At 43.7% G+C, this 18,399-nt stretch overlaps 1 protein-coding gene across 2 annotated transcripts in view; it reads right to left on the minus strand.

Moving 5' to 3' along the window:
• The window catches only part of ZSWIM6 (zinc finger SWIM-type containing 6), a 112,322-nt gene extending 94,244 nt beyond the window's left edge, over positions 1-18,078 (minus strand). The window contains exon 1 of one of the 2 annotated variants that reach the window (XM_037373412.1): positions 17,535-18,078. In XM_037373412.1, the coding sequence (XP_037229309.1) occupies positions 17,535-18,045 (511 nt within the window). In that variant the 5' untranslated portion in view covers positions 18,046-18,078. The remainder of the gene's footprint in view (positions 1-17,534) is intronic. The other variant, XM_037373411.1, reaches the window with a different exon arrangement.
• Between the last annotated feature and the right edge of the window lie 321 nt (positions 18,079-18,399).

Below are 18,399 nucleotides of genomic sequence, written 5' to 3' on the forward strand. Positions count from 1 at the left end.
AATCTAACAGGGCAGATGTATATCAACACTGAAAACTGTCAACAAAAGGAAAGTTACTCTACCTTTCCAGGCATGCTCAAGACTTTTGTAACTTTCACTGAACTGGTTAAGTCACAGATTCCCTTCAGCAGCTATGTTTTGTCTTTAAAATAGCCTGCCAATTATGGTGCAGTTCCCAGTTTTATATTTTATTTCAGGTATAAACTTCAACTGATGACCAAGAGACAGCACACAATTTACCCCATCTTCTGATGAAGTTTTTGTTAAGTGACCAGGTTGAGAGAAGAAGCTATTCCAGCTTTCAGCTGAGGTTTCTCCTTTGTGTTCTGTTCACTCTCTCTGTATACATCAAATTAAAACAGGCTTAATCAAGATGTGCTGAACTGATATTCAGAATAACCAGAATGGAAAAAGGTTTTTAAAAGTTTGCAATCATCAGGAATGTACTTCAAGTTTTTAGCAATTAAGAATTGAAGGATTTCAGAATCCATTGCATCTCATGAGGCCAATGCCACATTCTGCTTACAAACAGTGGTTGAAATATCAACTACCTCTTCATAATACACAGCACAGGAGTCAGATTTGCCTTTGTCCTTCCTTCTCATCACTATTACACGGAAGAGGAAGAGAAGGAAATTAATTCAAACCATGAAGCTCAATGAAGCACAGTGTGGACCTATATGTTCACCATAACTCATCACTCAGTATAGATTTTTCCTTCTTGTAAGAGTGCCAGTATTTCCAAAACTGACACATTGCTTTTACTTTCTTGATTTACTAAGTGTTCACAACCATCGAAGTCAAGACTAGCCACTCCTATTCAAAAGGAAGTTTCATACACAATTCGAGTGAACAACATTCTGAGGCCTCGCAATAGCCACAGTTCCAATCATTATGCACAGAACATCCTCCATTTCTTTATTACCTGGTACAGCGCTATTTTTAGGAAGGTACTATTAAAGGGCACCTCTGAAAGACAACCTAGTCAATTTTGTGTCTGTTGTTTCAGGCAAAGTATTGTGAGCTAAAACAGATCCAGTACTTGCATCCTGAATCTGTAACAAGAGTCAACTCAATGGAAGCCTACCAAATCACCGTAAGACAGTTCTTCTGAGATGCATTTAGCACAAAACTTCTGCGGAAAGTAATTTCCCAAGTCCCAGCTTCAACATTGCACACTATTTTATCTTTAAAGACAAATACACTTAAAGACACCACTAGATGAACTCAACCTGCTGTCTGCACAGCATAACTGACAAGAACTCCGGCCTGAATTCTAACAGCACCAACACCAATAAAACTACATGAGCAATTTTAGTAGTTGTAGTTATCTAAACTCAGTACGACCACTTCCTCGTATCTTCAAAACTTAAAATCCAAGCGTTGTCTTAAGACTTCTCTATTAGGCCAAACAACCTCACAAAATTTCACACATTGCTGCGGCAACAAAAACTATGCAAAGGCAGCTAGTGGCAATTTCATTGCTCCACAGAAACTGCCCTGTGTAGACAGTCTCCCAACAGTAACTGAAAGTAATCCACAGGACTTCACTCCTCGTGGAAAGTGGTCAGCTGTCTTTCAGGAAGGTGCAAGATAAAGGTCTAAAGAGAGGAAATTAGAGTGAGCAGCTGACGCACAGCCCCTTTGGCCATGCACCCACAGGCAGCATTCTCACCTCCAGCTGGTGTGAAGGTATTTACGTAATGCTTCTGGAGGGCTTTGGCAAGGATGGCAAGTGCAAGTCAGGATTCCTGAACCAGTTCTGCAAAATTCTGAACTTGTGAGCAAATCTGTGTGCTAAGAGCTAGGTAGGTTCTTTTGGGTTTTGGTGGTAGACTGTTTTTCACACTGCCCTAGAGCTGTTGTAAGAACATCTACTCTGAGCTGTCTGTTCCATTAAGAAACATCAATCTCAAAGTTTGGCAGGTTTGAGGAGGCTCACTCAACTGCAGTACACTAAAATCACTGGATTTCAGCCCTCTTTTAACTGCCTCTCCAATAAAATAATGCTTTTTCACTTAGGCAAAAAGGGTTTCCCCCAGATTAAAAACAAAACATACGCAGTTATGAGTAAAATCTGACTTAAAATACTTTTTCTATTCTAACGTGAATCTGTGTCACAATCTTGGATTTATGCAAATATAGTAATTAAAGTACACACCACCCACAGCAGATGAAATAAGAATTTCATGAAGATAAAGGAAGCCTGACAAGCACTGTTTTCCCCCACTCAGGTCCTATAAGCCTTGATCCTTCCTTGAATAGTACTTACTACACTGAATATAACTTACCCAAGCTTCAAAATTGCACACCATTTTATCTGACCGTGTTAAAGAACCTCTTGCATTACTCATGGGGATTGTTCTTTTTCCTACTTGTTAGCTTCAAGTGAGCGACCACACTGTGTATAGCTCAATACCCTGTTCTGAACAGCCAGTTTCCCATGATTGTATTTGTCTTCAAAATAGGAAAATGGAAGTAGGGGTAGAGATGCAGGGGTTAAAAGGAAGACAGCTGTGAAACCACACTACTTGGTACAAAAATTGAAGGACTGATACACCTGACTGCTTTCCATTCTCCTGAGGTGGAGAGGAGTTCAAGCTGGTACTTCTTTAACAAACCTGGCTTACAGAAATCATGGTCGGCTTACAAAAGTATCACATTAAACACCTGTGAACAGCCTAAAACATGATTTGACAGAAAGGAGCCATTTAATTTGGTAAGAGAGTCAGTAGTGCAGCAGTGGAGCAGGAAAAATACCAGACTAAGTAACTTCATCTTCCTCATATATGAAATATTTAGTTTAGAAGCCTAGATAAACATGTACAATAAACACCACCTGCAGAGGTTAGGAAGGAACTAGACACTTCAATTAGGGTTAGAGATCATGCAGGCTCCCTTCCAGCAGGAGTCAACTAAAGAGAGGTAAATTACCCTGCTTAAGCTCTGTACAACTTAAGGACCTGGTCTCTCACTCATGCATGCCTTAAAGAGTCTTAAACAGCCACAATTGTCTAGGCAGAACTGTAGGAGGACTCTAGAAGTAAGGAACTCAGATCAATCCTTCTGCATGGAAACAAGCTACTGTTGAAAGTGAGCCAGTAATAAGCTTTAATCTCCCCCAGCACAAGCAGCTGAGAAAGCCAAAGCATCCTCTCCCAGACTGGCCCACATAAATCCCCATGAAATCTCTCTTCATGACAAAGGGAAGCAATTTCTGCCCTGAAAACAGACTTGCCTGCACTGTTGAGCATGCTACAGGGTCTCCAACATACTTCCCATCCACCAGTTATGGGCAACCTTAGCTTTGCATTACTTAGGTCCATCTGGAACAGATCACACATTGGCTTTGAGTCCTGGAAACAGATAATTTCAGTAAAAATGCCTCACTTACCGGAGCAGCTGTCTATCATTTAGCTTCCATACTAAGCAAGTTATACAAAAGCATCAACATTTGGCTCAATTGCTGTTCTTGGGGAAGCAGTAATGCTACTGGAAACCCACAAACCTATTTTAGACTCTTAGTGAGTCCATGAGTACTCTGTTTACGAATAATAAAGGTTTTTTCCCTGCTATGTGCCAGCCATACAAACTCAGCTTGAGATATCACAGTCATGCTCCACCATTTCCTTCTCAGGCACTACTGCTAGTAATACAGACCATGCAGGACAACTGAAGTCTCTGCTATACCACCAGGACCCTGCAGTGTCCAGTGAGGCTACTGAGTGGCAACAGATCAAAGTGCAAGAAGCAAAGAGGAGACTCCAGCTCATTCTTAGCTCAGTTGGCTCAGCAGGCCTAACCAGACAAGAGCTGTGAACACTTACTTTAGCAACTGAAGTCAACAGCTATGAATAAAAATGATCATAGAACATGTTATTTGGTCACCAAATGACCCATAGTAAGTAGAAAAAACTGCCTTGAAAGTCTGTCTTGTGCATAAGTACAGTGAAGCTCAGCATCCTCTCAAAAGAAGAGGGAAGATACGAACTTGGGAAACAAAAAGCACCTTTTGCAACAGTTATGCAGATACAGGGAGACAAGAACACGTATGATTGGAATAAATAGTTAGGTATTTCCTTCCCCTTCCCTGAACTCTAAGTAAACATTTGCGTAGCTTTCTTTTAACTAGTGGAGTGTGGGAGGGGTACTCATCACTTGGCCAAGGTTCTGTACTGGAGGAAAATACGGTGGATGAAGAGATGTGGAAGACTGCTCACTCATGCCCAACACACAATCTGGGCTCAAGAAAGGCCCATGCTGCTGCCTCTGGAACAAACAGGCCACCTTCTGCCATGGATGAATTCCCAAGCACAGCAGCCACCTCCTTTGCCCAGGCAGCAATCAGGGCTTCATGATCACTTCAAGCCAGTCAAAGTGTCATTGACACAACAGAGCCCTGCCCTGCTCATTGCCCCCCCACCTCTTGCAATCTCCTCTCCCTTGAATCAACAGTAGCATTTTCTTGGCCAATAAACCAGGTAAAACTCACCCAGCGAGACCTGAATTCATAAGCAGACCAGTTCTCTGGCTCACCATGCAGCTCCACAAGCCCCGGCACAAGCTGCAAGCTTGAGGCGAACTGCTACGTCCCTTTGACAGCAGCCTGCATTTAAGCCAGCCTAAAGCAACCACGTAACTTCAGGGTGAATAACACACAGCGGTCACCACAGTGGGTGAAGTTTGCAAATGAAAATCACAAAAAACCTTTCCAAAATACAATTTCATGAGCACAGCAATGTGCATTTTCTGTTTGAAGAGTTACACAATGAGGCACAGAGCAGTAAATGAGTCACAGCACTGCAAATGAGTCAGTTATTTTATTTACCATATTCATGACTAGAGTATTTCACAATTGAGAACATTTACTTGATAGGCCTGTTTCATAGTCCGTCCTTGGAGGAGTTCACTGAGTGACAAGAGGGAGCAGGTCTGCTGGAATGGGCTCTTGGAGGACTGCGCACTCATAACCACACTGTGCTGCTGTATCAGCAGCCTTGGTCAACCAGGAATGTGCCCCCTCCCTAGAAAAAGAGAGGGGCAGGAGTGGTAACACTGCTGAATTGTAACTGGAAATATACTTTCAACTTCTCTCAGAGTAAAGCTTTATTGCCTTTGTCATTTATAACCTGAGGTTACCAGCCTTAAATATCAGTCTTGTATTTTAGCTTTAAACCCATATTTACAAAGACCATAGACTACTGGTCTCAGCCTTTGGTCAGCACACCACCTTTACAACACAGCCTGGGTTTTGTAGGCCAGTACAAGAGCCTCTAAACAGCTCCCATGCACAGCCGAAGCTACTGGAGGCCACGTATCACAGCAGCAGGGCTAAGGAGCTGCAACCACCATGCTAGACACTGCTATTAGACACCTACAGGACTTATTGCTACCAATCCTCACAACAGCCCCTGGCTCACAAATATATTAATTCCTGCTGGAAAACAAACTGACCAAAGGCCCAGATGTCCTTTTACCTATGGAAGAGGAGCTGCTCGGTGCTGAGAGGAAGGTGCAAGGGCACTGAGCTCTGCAGGGGTACAAGCCCATCAAAGGTCCCTCCAGCCTGTGCCAAACATGCTGCTGGCAACTTACACTACTTGTACACAGCTACTGATGGAAGATTAAATTGCACACTGCCTCCACAGCAGTCCCACCTCTAGCCCACCCTGCAAACATACCCTTCCCACTCTCCTTCTGGCACTTCAAACCACTACCAGCTGCAATACCGGTGGATCTGCTCTGAGTTTCTTATTCGCTCACACCACACTCCCCTGCTCCCAGGCTCAGGACATTCATTCCTTCACAAAGGTTGAAGGCTATGTTATCCCTCCCAGGCTGCCTGGCCCAAAACAGTTACAGGTAACCCCCCACACCTACCAATCAAGCTACCTGCATGCTAGGCTAATGCACAGGCTTCTTTTCACGCTCTTACACTGCTGACTCTCCCACCTCAGTCACCCATTAAGTTTTGCCTGAGGGGCTTGTGCTATATCACAATACCACCTGTCCCACATCACCACCTTCTCACTCCCACAGCCAAGTCATTGAGTACACCAAGGCCCTTGCCTGGAATGTGGTTCTGCCATTGGGCCTTCCCTGGCTTCAGTGCAGTGCACCATACTGCAATGGCTCTCACCAAGGTCCCTTGTGGACATCTTCTCTGGATGTGTTTCAGGACTTGGATTCCTGTACCTTTCAGCACTTCCATAAATCGATGATTCCTCTCCCAGAACTTTAAACATTTACTGGCTTTGTTTCTCCTTTTACTTCCTATATATCACAGTTTAGTGTCTCATTGCAGTCATCCTCCTCTGCTTCCTCCTTTCAGTAGGCACTTCTCAACACTATCTCTACTTCTTAACTTCCTTTTGTTATTCAAGGAGAGAGGGGAAGATGGACCTCGTAACAGGCAGGATTCACTGAAGCACATGCCCATGATTCACATTTCTTCCCATTCACCCAGTCTAACATTTCACTAGCTACTGCATCACACTGAGTAATCAGGAAGTAGCAGCTTTGATCTTACTGCCATCTTGCTCCTTTCAAGCTTACTCTACATGCTGGAAGTCAGTTTTCTGACATCAGCACCCTTCCTTGTCCCCCTGTGCATACAGATGTCCTTCCTTTTCAACCCAACAGCACTTTGGTTTCTTAGCTATTGAGATTACAATGCTTTATTTGTTCTACTTTTCCAAACTTTACTATTTAATCTTCTACCCCACCAATGTCAGGTTTGTCTTCCACATGGCCACTTATCCACAGGAAAAACTGTCCAGTTCTTCTGATAGCCATTATAGCAACTCAACTCTCTTCCTCTTTCCCCTTCCCACTTTTGTCTAAAGAAGTGCCTAACAAAGCTGTGCATCACTCCCCACCAAGACTCCTGTCTTTCCTCACTGTACTCTATCCTTATTCCCAGGTCACACAATGTACAGCCCTGGGGAAAAAAATAATAGAAAAAATATAATCTGTTGTTCACAAATTTAGGTACCACAACTATTCACTCCTGCAGGAGGGAAAATAAGATAAGAAAACACATCTATTCTTTTTGCATTATAGAATGTTTTAAAACCAAGGCATTTATTGCCTGTTGAAAAGAATTAAACCACAATTTGACTATGGCTTACAGTAAAACAAATTCAGTTATACTCTATGATCTTATCAATGCATATTTAACTCTATGAATAAATCTGTTTCAAACAGTTGTACAAAACGAAGTAATGGTTTTGTTTTACCACTGTAATGGTGGAGCCTCCACCACAACTCAACAGAAGCAGCTTTTGCTGAAGTACCATCTGACAAGCACCCTTCAAATAGGAAGTCGGCACTTTCTGGAAAACAGAGTATTTCCTTTGTGCATAAGATACATCTTATTTATAAAATTTAAACTGGGGCATACGGTTGAAATGAGAGAGTGAAAGAACACACACTTCATAACTTCAAACACATTTTACAATTTCAAAAGCTGCAGGACAGCTAATTAACAGTTTGCCAACCTGCTTTCCATTTTGAAAGCATTGTTTCATTTTGTAGGAAACTATCAGTTTCCATGCCTTTCCCAATACTCACTGAAAGCAGACTACATAAGAAGGAGCAGTCATTCAGACTAGATCCTCCTCGAACGCATCTCCTCAGGGATCTATGGTATTTGACCTCTACCTTATCTCACACATGACCACTTCCCCATCTCCCTTCCTAACTTCTCACCTATAAAGGTCAACTTAGCATTTTACTATATCTTTTGTCTTCAAGTACATCTTATTCAATGAACCAGACTCTTGTTTACTGCTGAACACTTCTGTTCCTGCCACCAAAACAGCCACTCACATTTATTATATACATAATTACCTAGAAATCAAGCCTGTAAATTATTGCCAGGATACATAACAACGTAAAGTTAGGTTTACTGACAGTTTCCAGTGACCAAAGTGGTATGCTGCTTCTAGAACTTTTAAGTAGCACTAATCAAGTTATCCTCAGCTTCCTTATCCCATCAGACTGCCACAGCATCTGTTACAAGTCCCATTCCTAGTCACTACCTGCTATTCATGCATTAGTAGCATATCTAGCTGAAGTCACTTCTATTAATTCATGCATTTAAATTGGACCAGGAAAGCTGCATGATAGCTCTCTTGCTTATCATGGCTTCCAAGAACAAAAAGCTAAAAATAAAGTACACATTTTATGTCATCCTCCCCCATCTGCTCCAGAAGAAGCAAAATTAAGTTTCATCCTTCTGTGTAATACAGCTACACTAAATCCAGACACTGAATATAATGGACCTGATATTTTATCCAAGACACTAACTGTAGTCCATTTGCAAGGTTTCAGTTTACAACGTAAATCAATGGAGGAACTGAGACTCATTTTGCATGTACAACAGCAGCACAGTTGTCCCAGTTGTCATTGCTCGTAACACAGTATTTCAGAATAAAAGTGTTCCAGGTTTCCTTCCTTTAGCTATTATATTAAACAATTAATCTAGGCTATCATTTTTTCCCTGGTCTTGAACTTTTAAAATTAGCAGACTCAAAAGAATTGTCTTTAAGAGGCATAACCCATGCTTAACATGGTCACTGAGGCCAGCTTTGTAAATATGCAAACAAGTGTTTTACTAAGACTACTTTTCACCAACCCAAAGTAGTGCATTGTATTCCATAAACAGGAGAAGCAAAACAAGTGCTTCACTGAAGCAATTGCTATGCAAGTAATCAATAGCCTACTGTGAAGTTCTCTGCTCAAGTTTGCTGCTTAACTCACATTTTCCAGAAGACTCCAGAAAGATCATCCACAGATGTATTTATTAATGAATACTTAACACAGACATGTGATTTACCATCCTTTAATAGACAAAGCTGCAGGTAAACAGCAAAAATGACCAGCCACTGAGCATGTGAAACCCTAAAGATCACACTACCTGCATTTATTTATACTTTCCATAAACATACTATCTATCCCATCATTAATCACTGAATATGGATTGGTGCTCTATGGACTTGAGGCCAGTCAAAATATCAAAGCTGAATGTAAACATTAAAAACTAATAAAGCAGCTCACCAGCTGCTCTCAACAAAGGTAAGCTAGAAACCAATCTGCTGAAGAGAGTCTGTGCTGCCACTATGCCTTGCACACATAGCTGAACACCACTATGCAGAGAGAAGGCAGGCCACTAGTATAAAGAAAGAAAGAGTCAAACTTTAAGCATAAGGAAACAAATCTGAGAGCCAGTGCTCGTAAAAGCCTTTAACCAAAAACCTTACTTTTAACACAAGTTAAAAAAAACCAAAAATTAGAATACATATAAACTTGATCCTCTACTCTGTTAGAGATTCAAAATTTGTCCCACACTATATGTATGAAAGTTTATCCAATTTTAAGTGTCTCAATGGTCGAATGTTCTTTATTTCATTAGTCACTATAAATATTGTAGTCAGCTCCACAATTCCTGCACAGTTCCTGCACTGTATTTGCATTACTACCAGCTGTCAGTAAACAGTTAGCAGTTAAACTTGGCATGCGTACAACGAAGTGTCTAATTTCTTAGAAGTCATACAGCTATGTAACATTTGATTTTTCCAGCCTTTAAAACAATCATTTGAATGCAATTAACTTTTGTCCAAAAAAAGACACAATAAAGAAATATTAACACCTACTTCTGTGAAATGTCTTCCTACTATGCCATTTCCCCCCACTTATTTTTCCAACAATTCCATAATGTATTAAAGGTCTGACACCAATTATCTATGAAAGATGAGTTATGTAAACAGGCAGATTGTTAAATAAAGAGGACAAAAGGTAAGTCACCTGAATTTTTAGCACATAAATCAGAAGCTCATTTACTGAATTAATCTGATCAGCCAGCTCTACTAGTGTGAATTTAAACTTCCTGACAGGTTTTACGGCATCCTTCCAATCAACGTCAGACCTTCTCAGCCATTGCCCATGCATTTCCAAAGCAAAAATTTCCAGATATTTCAAGACTGTTAAATGCACTCACTTGCAACAAGGAGCAGAAGCTTAGAGTAAAAAAAAAAAAAATAAAAATAATAAAAAAGTAAAAAAAAAAATTAAGCTCTTCTTTTTAAAGCATGTGATGGTGCACATCACAATTACCTTAACATATTACCTTAAATACTGTTAAAGATTCTCCTCTTTCACAATTTGTTTTTCATTTTTCAGAAGGGTTTAATAAAGTGTTGGTAAAAAGCCCACATTAGAAGACACTTCAGTCTATACTGAATTGTGTCAAACCAGAAAAAAAAAAAAAAAAAAAAAGGTCTTTTGTATGACTACTCAGCTCCTACAGCAAGCTTTTTATCAGTTCTGATTTAACCACAAAGGAATTCTTTACACTGTAGTTACTATTAGAAGGCTACACACCACTGGTCTGTTCGCACATTTGCAGCATTAAGTCAGAAAAAAAATTATTTTAATATAGTGACTTACATCACAAGTTTTCTAGACCTGCTGGTCTTCAACAGCAGGGCCAAGGCGACAAGGACTGGATGCGTACTGCTACTTCATCGGAGGACAGCACGGTAATGCAGCGCAAGGGCATCACATAAATCATGGTAATTGACATGTAGCAAAGGAGAATGCAAACCAGCACACAGTACCAGCCGACATCTCCAGTGATCCAGGTCACAGAAGGCTATGAAGCCATGTCAAGGGCTGCATAAACATCCAGCTAAGAGATGCATTTTACATAGGTACTCTTACACAGTAAAAGAAGAGGAAAAACTGGAAGTTCAAGGAGACAATCTCCCAGAACAACATGTGCAGTGTTGGACAGTACTCAAGTATTCACGTGCTGTCAGGCTGACTGCATTCCAGGCAATCAGAATTCGCATTAAATCTGTATCCTTGTTGCACATGAAGTTTTTAAAATTTCAATTAGCTCCTGTCCATATGTTCCAGCATATTAATAAATTAGGATAGCTTTTGTCAATTAAAATAGTGTGATCCTTTTCCCTTCTTTTTTTGTGTGTTGTTTTTCGTTTGCTTGTTTTGTTGGGCTTTTTTTTGTTGTTTGTTTTGGGGTGAGTTCTTTTTGTTTTGTTTTGTTTTTTAAGATGCAGTAAATTCTCCCACCTGATGCCTGAAGAAAACCAGCTAAAGAGAAAGCTAGTTAAGGGATGTCAGCTGCATTCCTGTACTACCATAAATTTGTACTCATTTTGTTACACTACTAACAGACTTCATGATTTGTCTTCACATAACGAGATTACCTAAACTGCACATGAGATTAAAATTGAACCCATGGAGAAGTATCTTGTAGCATGCCATCTAATATAATTTATCCTTAACCCATAAAAAATGCTGTATATCATAATATACTACTTTTCACTCAAAGTAGGTTATATTTTTTAAATTAAGAGTTTTACCAGAGTCTTAGCAAGAGTTCAATTTTAACAGGTTCATTAAAAAAAGCAAGTGATACCGCAAAACGCAGCAACTAGCCACTGATTTGTAAGGAAACCAGTTTGTGCAATGCTGACTTTTAAATAGTTCTAGCCTACCCTCACAGACAGATTTTGCTATTAATTAGTTGTTTATCTCCAAAAGTCAGACTACATGGAGAGGAACCATGCGCAGGCATCAGTTGCTGGCATGACAACTGACTCAAATTCAAGAATTGCTAAAACATCTCATCATATACAGAGGTAGAATCACTTTATAACACAGAAAGCAGGCTTTGAAAATGAAAATTGTTTTCCTGGAAGTGAGGAAAGCCTTGAAGTCAGGGGAAGAATGAAACATGAAAACATGACCCAAAACAAACAAAGAAAAATTTTCTTAGGTCAACCCAATATAAAACTTTTCTATTAAAAACAAAAAGATTCCTTGTTCTAAAAACTGTGATGGGAAGTGTTTTACAATTAATTTTCTTCTTAAAAACTAAAATTCTAGAGCAGTACTGACACTCCCTTATTACATTTATCCTACTGTTCATTGTTACATAGAAAGATTGTATAAAGTTTTACTTCTGTATCTTGAAATCACTCTAAAATGCATACTTTCTCTTGAAATCCAGATTAGATACTTTTAGAAAGGCTGGGAAAAGGCAGGAGCCAGTTTACAAGGTTTTCCACATTTAGTGATCAGGTCTTGAAAGAAAGCTTTTTTCCTTCTCCCTCTCCCCCAGCCCCTCTTCACCCCACCCCGCCCCGTTTTCCAAAGGAATTATTCAAGGTCAAGGACAGTACATCAGAGCACATACACTGAAAATAGCTTATGTGTTCCCTAATTAATGCATTGCATTCCAAATCTAACAAAAGAACTGGAATGCATTCAGATATCTCCGTTTCAGGAAAAAGTATTTAAAAATGCATTTACTGTTTCCGTTTTGCAACTTCGAAATATCGGTAGTTATTTCTTAGAGCACACTGAAACTGGAATCAATGACGATATTTTCACAGGACTCTAATCTTGGAACTAAGCCAAAAGAAGTCCAGCAAGAAGTCAGACATCATTTGTTTACTCCCCTACCACAATATTGTATTAACAAAGTCTGGATTACTTGTTTTAGTCATACATTCCTAACCAAACCCCAACATCAGGCTGACTGCAGAAGAAACCATGCTTGTTACTTCAGCATGTCAGCAGAGAAACTCCTCCTGAAATAAGCAGTTTCCAAGTTTGCCCCTTGGAAAAAGGTCACTACAAATACAACGTCAGTTTGGTAACACAGAACAAGAAGTTAATACAAAACACAATGCTGGCATCCCCACAAATGATAACCTTCATTTTTGTCACACAACTTAGCATTACTTTCATTATTTTTTTTTTTTACTAAATCCACACGTTCTACAGGGTTCATCAACAGTTACATACATATACACATATATATCTTCTGCATCAGTGAAGACCATGTCTGCTAAAAGGGGCATTTCAACTCACAGCCCAAAAACATTTCTGTCAGCTTTGCAAATGAAGTACTTGGTGTGATTTTATCAACAGGTGTTTCATATTATACTGTTGGCACTCAAACAACTAAACTTTGAAATTAAGAGAAATTACATTTGTTTTACTTGCTCCACAGCTTTATGGGTTGGGTGTTGGTTTTGGGTTGGTTTTTTTTTTGAGTAAAGACGTTCAAAAAGAACAAAGAATTGTTGACTAGAACCATCATCTATTAAAAGGATCTGAACTTTGCTGATGACCATTCAACCTGAATTACATGTAGCAGTTACCAACACGGTCTTGAAAAGCTTTCTCTTCCTCCCAGTGAAAAAAATGGCTTGTCCTGGTTTTAAAAACAATCACAAACTTTGAGCTCTTATGTTAAAAAAAAAAAAGGCGGGGGGGGGGGGGGGAATAACAAGCTACAATGATACATGATAAAAGTAGTTGGGTCAGAAAACTACTTTTCAGTAGAAGAAAATTAGGGGGGAGGGGGGAAAAATTCCAGGTCTTTAACTTCACCTAGGGAGCTCCAACCATTATTTTACATTTGAGAAGTTTCACTTTCTTTTTCTCTAAGTAGTGTTTTGGTTGCATCCTCTGATCACGCATCATTGAGGGGCATCAGAAAAACAAGCCTGCAGCTCAGCACTTAGAATGCTGCTCAGCTGAACCCTCTTCCACAGGGAAGGCAGTTTTCTAGCTCACAATATTAACACTGAATTCTAGAGCTGTGGTAAGTGTCAGTCAATTAATTCTTTACATTATTTTCCTTCCCTAGGAGTCTCTTCCCTCCAACTCATTCCCTTGCCATTCATACCCAAGAGGCACAACTACCATGACTACAAAGCCTCATGCTGCCCTGGAAAGGACTATAAAGCCTTAAAAGATGACCTTGCATGAGCAAGCAGGGTCTATGCAACAAACAGACCTCAAATTACAGAGAGAGGGATACTCTAGGAGTACTTATATGACATATCAAAAAAAAACTTCAAGTACCTCTAATGTGAATGCAGCCACAGCAGCAAAGCCAAGCTTTACAGCACTACAGCAGAGGCAGTCTGTCTCTCCCCAAGCAGGAAAAGTCACACCAGCAGAGGCACAGCGGGTTTTTTTTCCCCTCCTCCTAGAATAGCTGCATTAAGGGCTCTCGCCAGGTCAACTGTGCTATTGAGGGATCACACCTCTTCCTAACCTTGACAGCCACAGCTGTGACGACAATACAGTACTGTATACTAATTCAGAACTAACCTCAGAAACCAAATATACACTTCACCATCTAAAACTGTCTGCTCGCTCCTGGCATCTTCACAAATTTGGTCAAATGAAACACAGTCAATTTCTAATTTTCCTTCCAGATTGTTGTATTTACTCACAAAGTGCTTTCATGTTTAGACTGTTATTTTTACTAAAAATACTTGGTTTGAAACAAATGAAAAACATGTACAGTAGAAAAGCTCTGGTTTATGCAATTGAAAAGGTTTGCTTTAGAAGCCCACGTTCTGGCTTTTTTTTTTTTTTTAATAAAGAAAAAAGAAAATCCTTCATGTCTAACTGACACATATCAAAAAGTTATAAAAAAAAAATCAGTAAATTAGATGCAAAGTAATTTTGAAGCCAACTGCTTTGGAGAAAGATCTTTCAAAATTAAGTAATGGTAATTATTATGCCAGGACAATATCATTCAACTTCAAAACAGGCTAGCAGACAACTTTACTGCCTGATTATTAAGAACATTATTTATGTGTATCACTAATGTGCCATCTTCCTTTTATTTAGGATTTTCTTTTCATCACACATATGGGGGGGCACAACACACGAAGTGGGATCACATTAAGTTTTTTACTGAGTGTAGACAGAAGGTTTTTGTAATTCTCCCACTTGCATTGAGCTGCCATGATAAAATTGTCTGAATGTTTATTCAGGGATGGACTGAATAGTGATAATAAAAAAAAAAAGGGTAAAATTCAGAAGCAAATGGAACCATTTAACTACCACTGAACTGAAATTTATGCAGCTCCCTCAGAAATCAAATTCTGCATTCCCTGTTTATAGGCACACTTAGGGTTACAAGTAAGGCTGTTAGAACTGATATGTAATAAAATGTACTTTGTCCAAGAACTGCACTTTTCCATAGTACAATAGTAAACATTTACAGAATTTCCATTACTCATACTGCAAAGAACATAAGTTCACATTTATATGGTCACAAAACATGCACTTACATAAACTCAGGGTTAAGTTTTCCTCAATGTTACATATTCAGATGTATTATATGGAACCAATTCCATCCTCTGCCCAACACAACTCACTCCATTTGGATTGGCTTTAACAGTTGCACCTTTCTGCTTCACAAGAAATACCTTGCTGGCAAGAGCCATCCCTAATGACACAGCCACCTACCCAAATTACACAAGAACTTTCCTGTAGCAGGACCCGCCATACCCAAGTGCTCCACAACTCCCTCACCATGCAAGCCAAAGGCCTCTGTGTAACAACTGACATATTTCATATCACCAAGTTCCTCTACGATTTCTACAGCCTTCCAAAGAGGACTCACATGGGGGGTGGGGGGGGTGTGTGCAGTGGCAGGGAGTGCAGAGAACAACAAAACCACACAGCCAATGTTATTTTCAGCAGTAGGTACAGCATTTGTTTGGAATGTGTTTAAGGGCTTCAGAGGCAGCAGTCAACACTTCAGCTGTATTTATGCATATTTTCTTTCTTCACATTGACCCTTGCCAACATTCTCAATGCCCCCTCCCCTTTTGAAGCCATACAAAAAGTTACTTCTTGCTTTCACAACTACTCACTCAGGCCTATTTTGCTGAAAGCAAACGAAGCAAAGCCCACGCTGGGTCTCTGTCTCCTACAGAAGATTGCATCTTTTATTTATCACCCCTTGGCTTTATTTTCACAGTGAATTCCTGGCTTAAATGTAATCAGCCAAGAAACCCTCCCTATGTGCACTCCTGTCATTCCTCATCGCTTACAAACAGAATCAAGTGCAAGCAAAAGGGAAAAAAATCATTAATAATCGCAGCACTGCCAACCAAACTAAAAAAAGCCCTACTTCTGGTTTTGCCAGTCCTGAGGAACCACAGATACATCTCAGACCTTTGGAAACATTAAGCCAAAAGATAAAACTTATAAGAAAGTTAATTAGATTAAAAAAAAAAGAAAAAAAAAAAAAAAAAAAGACTTAAATCCCCCTAGGCAGAAAGGAAGGGCACTCAGCCTAGGAGCAGGGACACTGCTTCCCCTCGGGAAAAAAACTGATGGCACGTTTGCAAGCTGCCCGCCAAGTCAAACCCGCAGCGGGCAGGACCAGGCTTTTGGGGAGAAGAGGCGGGGGGGGGAGGGGGGGCGGGCTGTGGGGGAGGATCCCGGCGCCCCCTTCACACACCCCGGCCGCCGCCACCAACAAAAGGCGAGCAGCAGCCTCTTTTGTCTGGCTTCCCCTTTTCGGGGGAGGAGGAGGGGAAGCGACAGAAAACTGGAAAAAGGACACAAATAAACATGAAAACGAGAACAAAGTGGCCGGGCCGCACAAAGAGCATCACCCACCGGCGGGGGGGGGGGGGCTGTCTGCCGCAGGCAGCTCCCCGCGCGTTCGGGGCGGAGGGGGCGAGCCGCCTCCGGCAAACAGCCCCCCGAAAGCTGGGGGTACCCACCTCTGCAGCCCTTTAAACACAGGCAGGGAGGAGTTAACCAGGGGCGCCCGCAGCGGGTGAAGAGCAGCGGCAGGCGGCAAGGCTGGGGGGGAGGAAGAGGAGCCGGGTATTGTTCCAGGAGGAGGAAGGGCAGCGCTTCCCCCCCCCCCTTGTCACGAAGCGGCTCATCCCAAAGCACACACACCCCCAGGCGGGGCGGATCGCGCCCCCTCCCTCCGGCTCGCCGCGGCCGCTGCCCTAGAAATGCCTTTGTTCGCGGATCGCCCCCCCCCGCACACCCGCTGCTGGGGTCTCGCACCGCTTTTATGTGTTTATTTTGGACGGCGGCGCATCCATCCCTCCCCCCCCCCCCGCCCCGTTCCCCTGCCGGCCGCCCTTCTGCTGATTCATTTCCACCGGCGGTCCCCCCCGGGATGGGGGGGGGGGGGGCATCTCCTCGCTATTGTGGCTCGGGGTAAGGCGATGACCCGGATTACCGGGGGTGGGCGCTGGGAGGGGGCAGAGCCAAACGAGATTACACGGGATGGATTACCGGGAGCAGGCACGGCGCGGTGCGGGGGGGTGGGGTGGGAGTTAAAGGGACAGGCAGGGGGGCGGCCCGCCCGGCGGCGGGGTCCGCGGCCGTGTCACGGAGCGAGGGAGTTACTCCGTGTCGTGGGTGCGAGGGGGAGGAGACCGGCGGAGGAAGTTACCCGGCCCGCATTACAGCTGAGGAGCGAAGGGCTCGTACGGGCCGGGCCCCGGCGGACAGCCCCCTGTCCGCGCCGCCGGACGCCCCGGGGCGGGGGGGAGGCTCCGGCCCAAGGGGCCGCGGAGGGAGGGCAGGCGGGGGGCGGCTCGCCGGGCGGCAGGCAGGTGACACGCAAGGGGAGACCCGCGGCGGGGGAGGCCGGCGGCGCCCTGCCCGGGTGGCGGCAGCCCGGCTCCGGAGCGCGGCCCCGGCCGGTGACTCACCGACTTGCAGGACGTTATCGACGCAGCCGCCGTCGAGCAGAGCGATGCCCCTGCGGAAGGGCAGGCGGCTCTCGTCGGCGGCAACGGCGGCGTCCGCGGCCCCGCCGGGCGCGGGGGCGGCCCCCGCGGGGGCGGCGACGGGGTCCTCGGCGCCGGTGTTGAAGGAGGAGTACATGCAGATCTCCCTCTCGCTGCGGGGGAAAGACCAGTAGACGATCCTACGCTGCACCGGCTCCGGGATCCGCTCGAACCGCTCCTCCACCCGCTGGAAGGGCCACTTCTCCGCCACCTTGCGAGCCGCGATATCCAGCAGGGACTCGGGGCTCTGGGTCTTGCCAAGTGGCAGCAGCCCCAGGGCGGCGGCGGCAGCTGCGGAGGAGGGTCCGGCGCAGAGCGCCCCGCTGCCGGGTCCGGCGCCGCCCGCCCGCTGGCCCGGCCTGCACCCCGAGCCATAGCCGGGTCTGCAGCAGAGGCGCTTGGCGGGGGGAGGGAGGTGACCGCGCTCCGCCATGATCGCGCCGCTTCTAAGCAGACAGCGGAAGTGGCTGTACCCTATAAACGGCTCCAGGAAGGCAACGAGCGGCCGCAAGCCCCCCGGGACACTCCCCCCTGCCCTAATATGGCAGCCGGGGCGGTGCCGGACGCCTCGCCGAAGGCGGGGGGCGTTGCTTTATGCAAATCGCTTCCACGAACGTAAATAGAACGGCCCGAGGAAGGCTCGCTCGTTGCGCTGGCCGGGGGGGGGGAGGCGGTGGCTCGCGCTCCTGCCCCCCCCACCCCCCACCCTCCCCCGCTGATGTCACGCGCTCAAGCCCGGGCGCGCCTCGCGCGCGTGGTGGGAAAAGGGGGCGTGGCCGGCGGCGCC

Source organism: Falco rusticolus, chromosome Z (genome assembly GCF_015220075.1).
Source record: "Falco rusticolus isolate bFalRus1 chromosome Z, bFalRus1.pri, whole genome shotgun sequence".
NCBI lineage: Eukaryota > Metazoa > Chordata > Aves > Falconiformes > Falconidae > Falco > Falco rusticolus.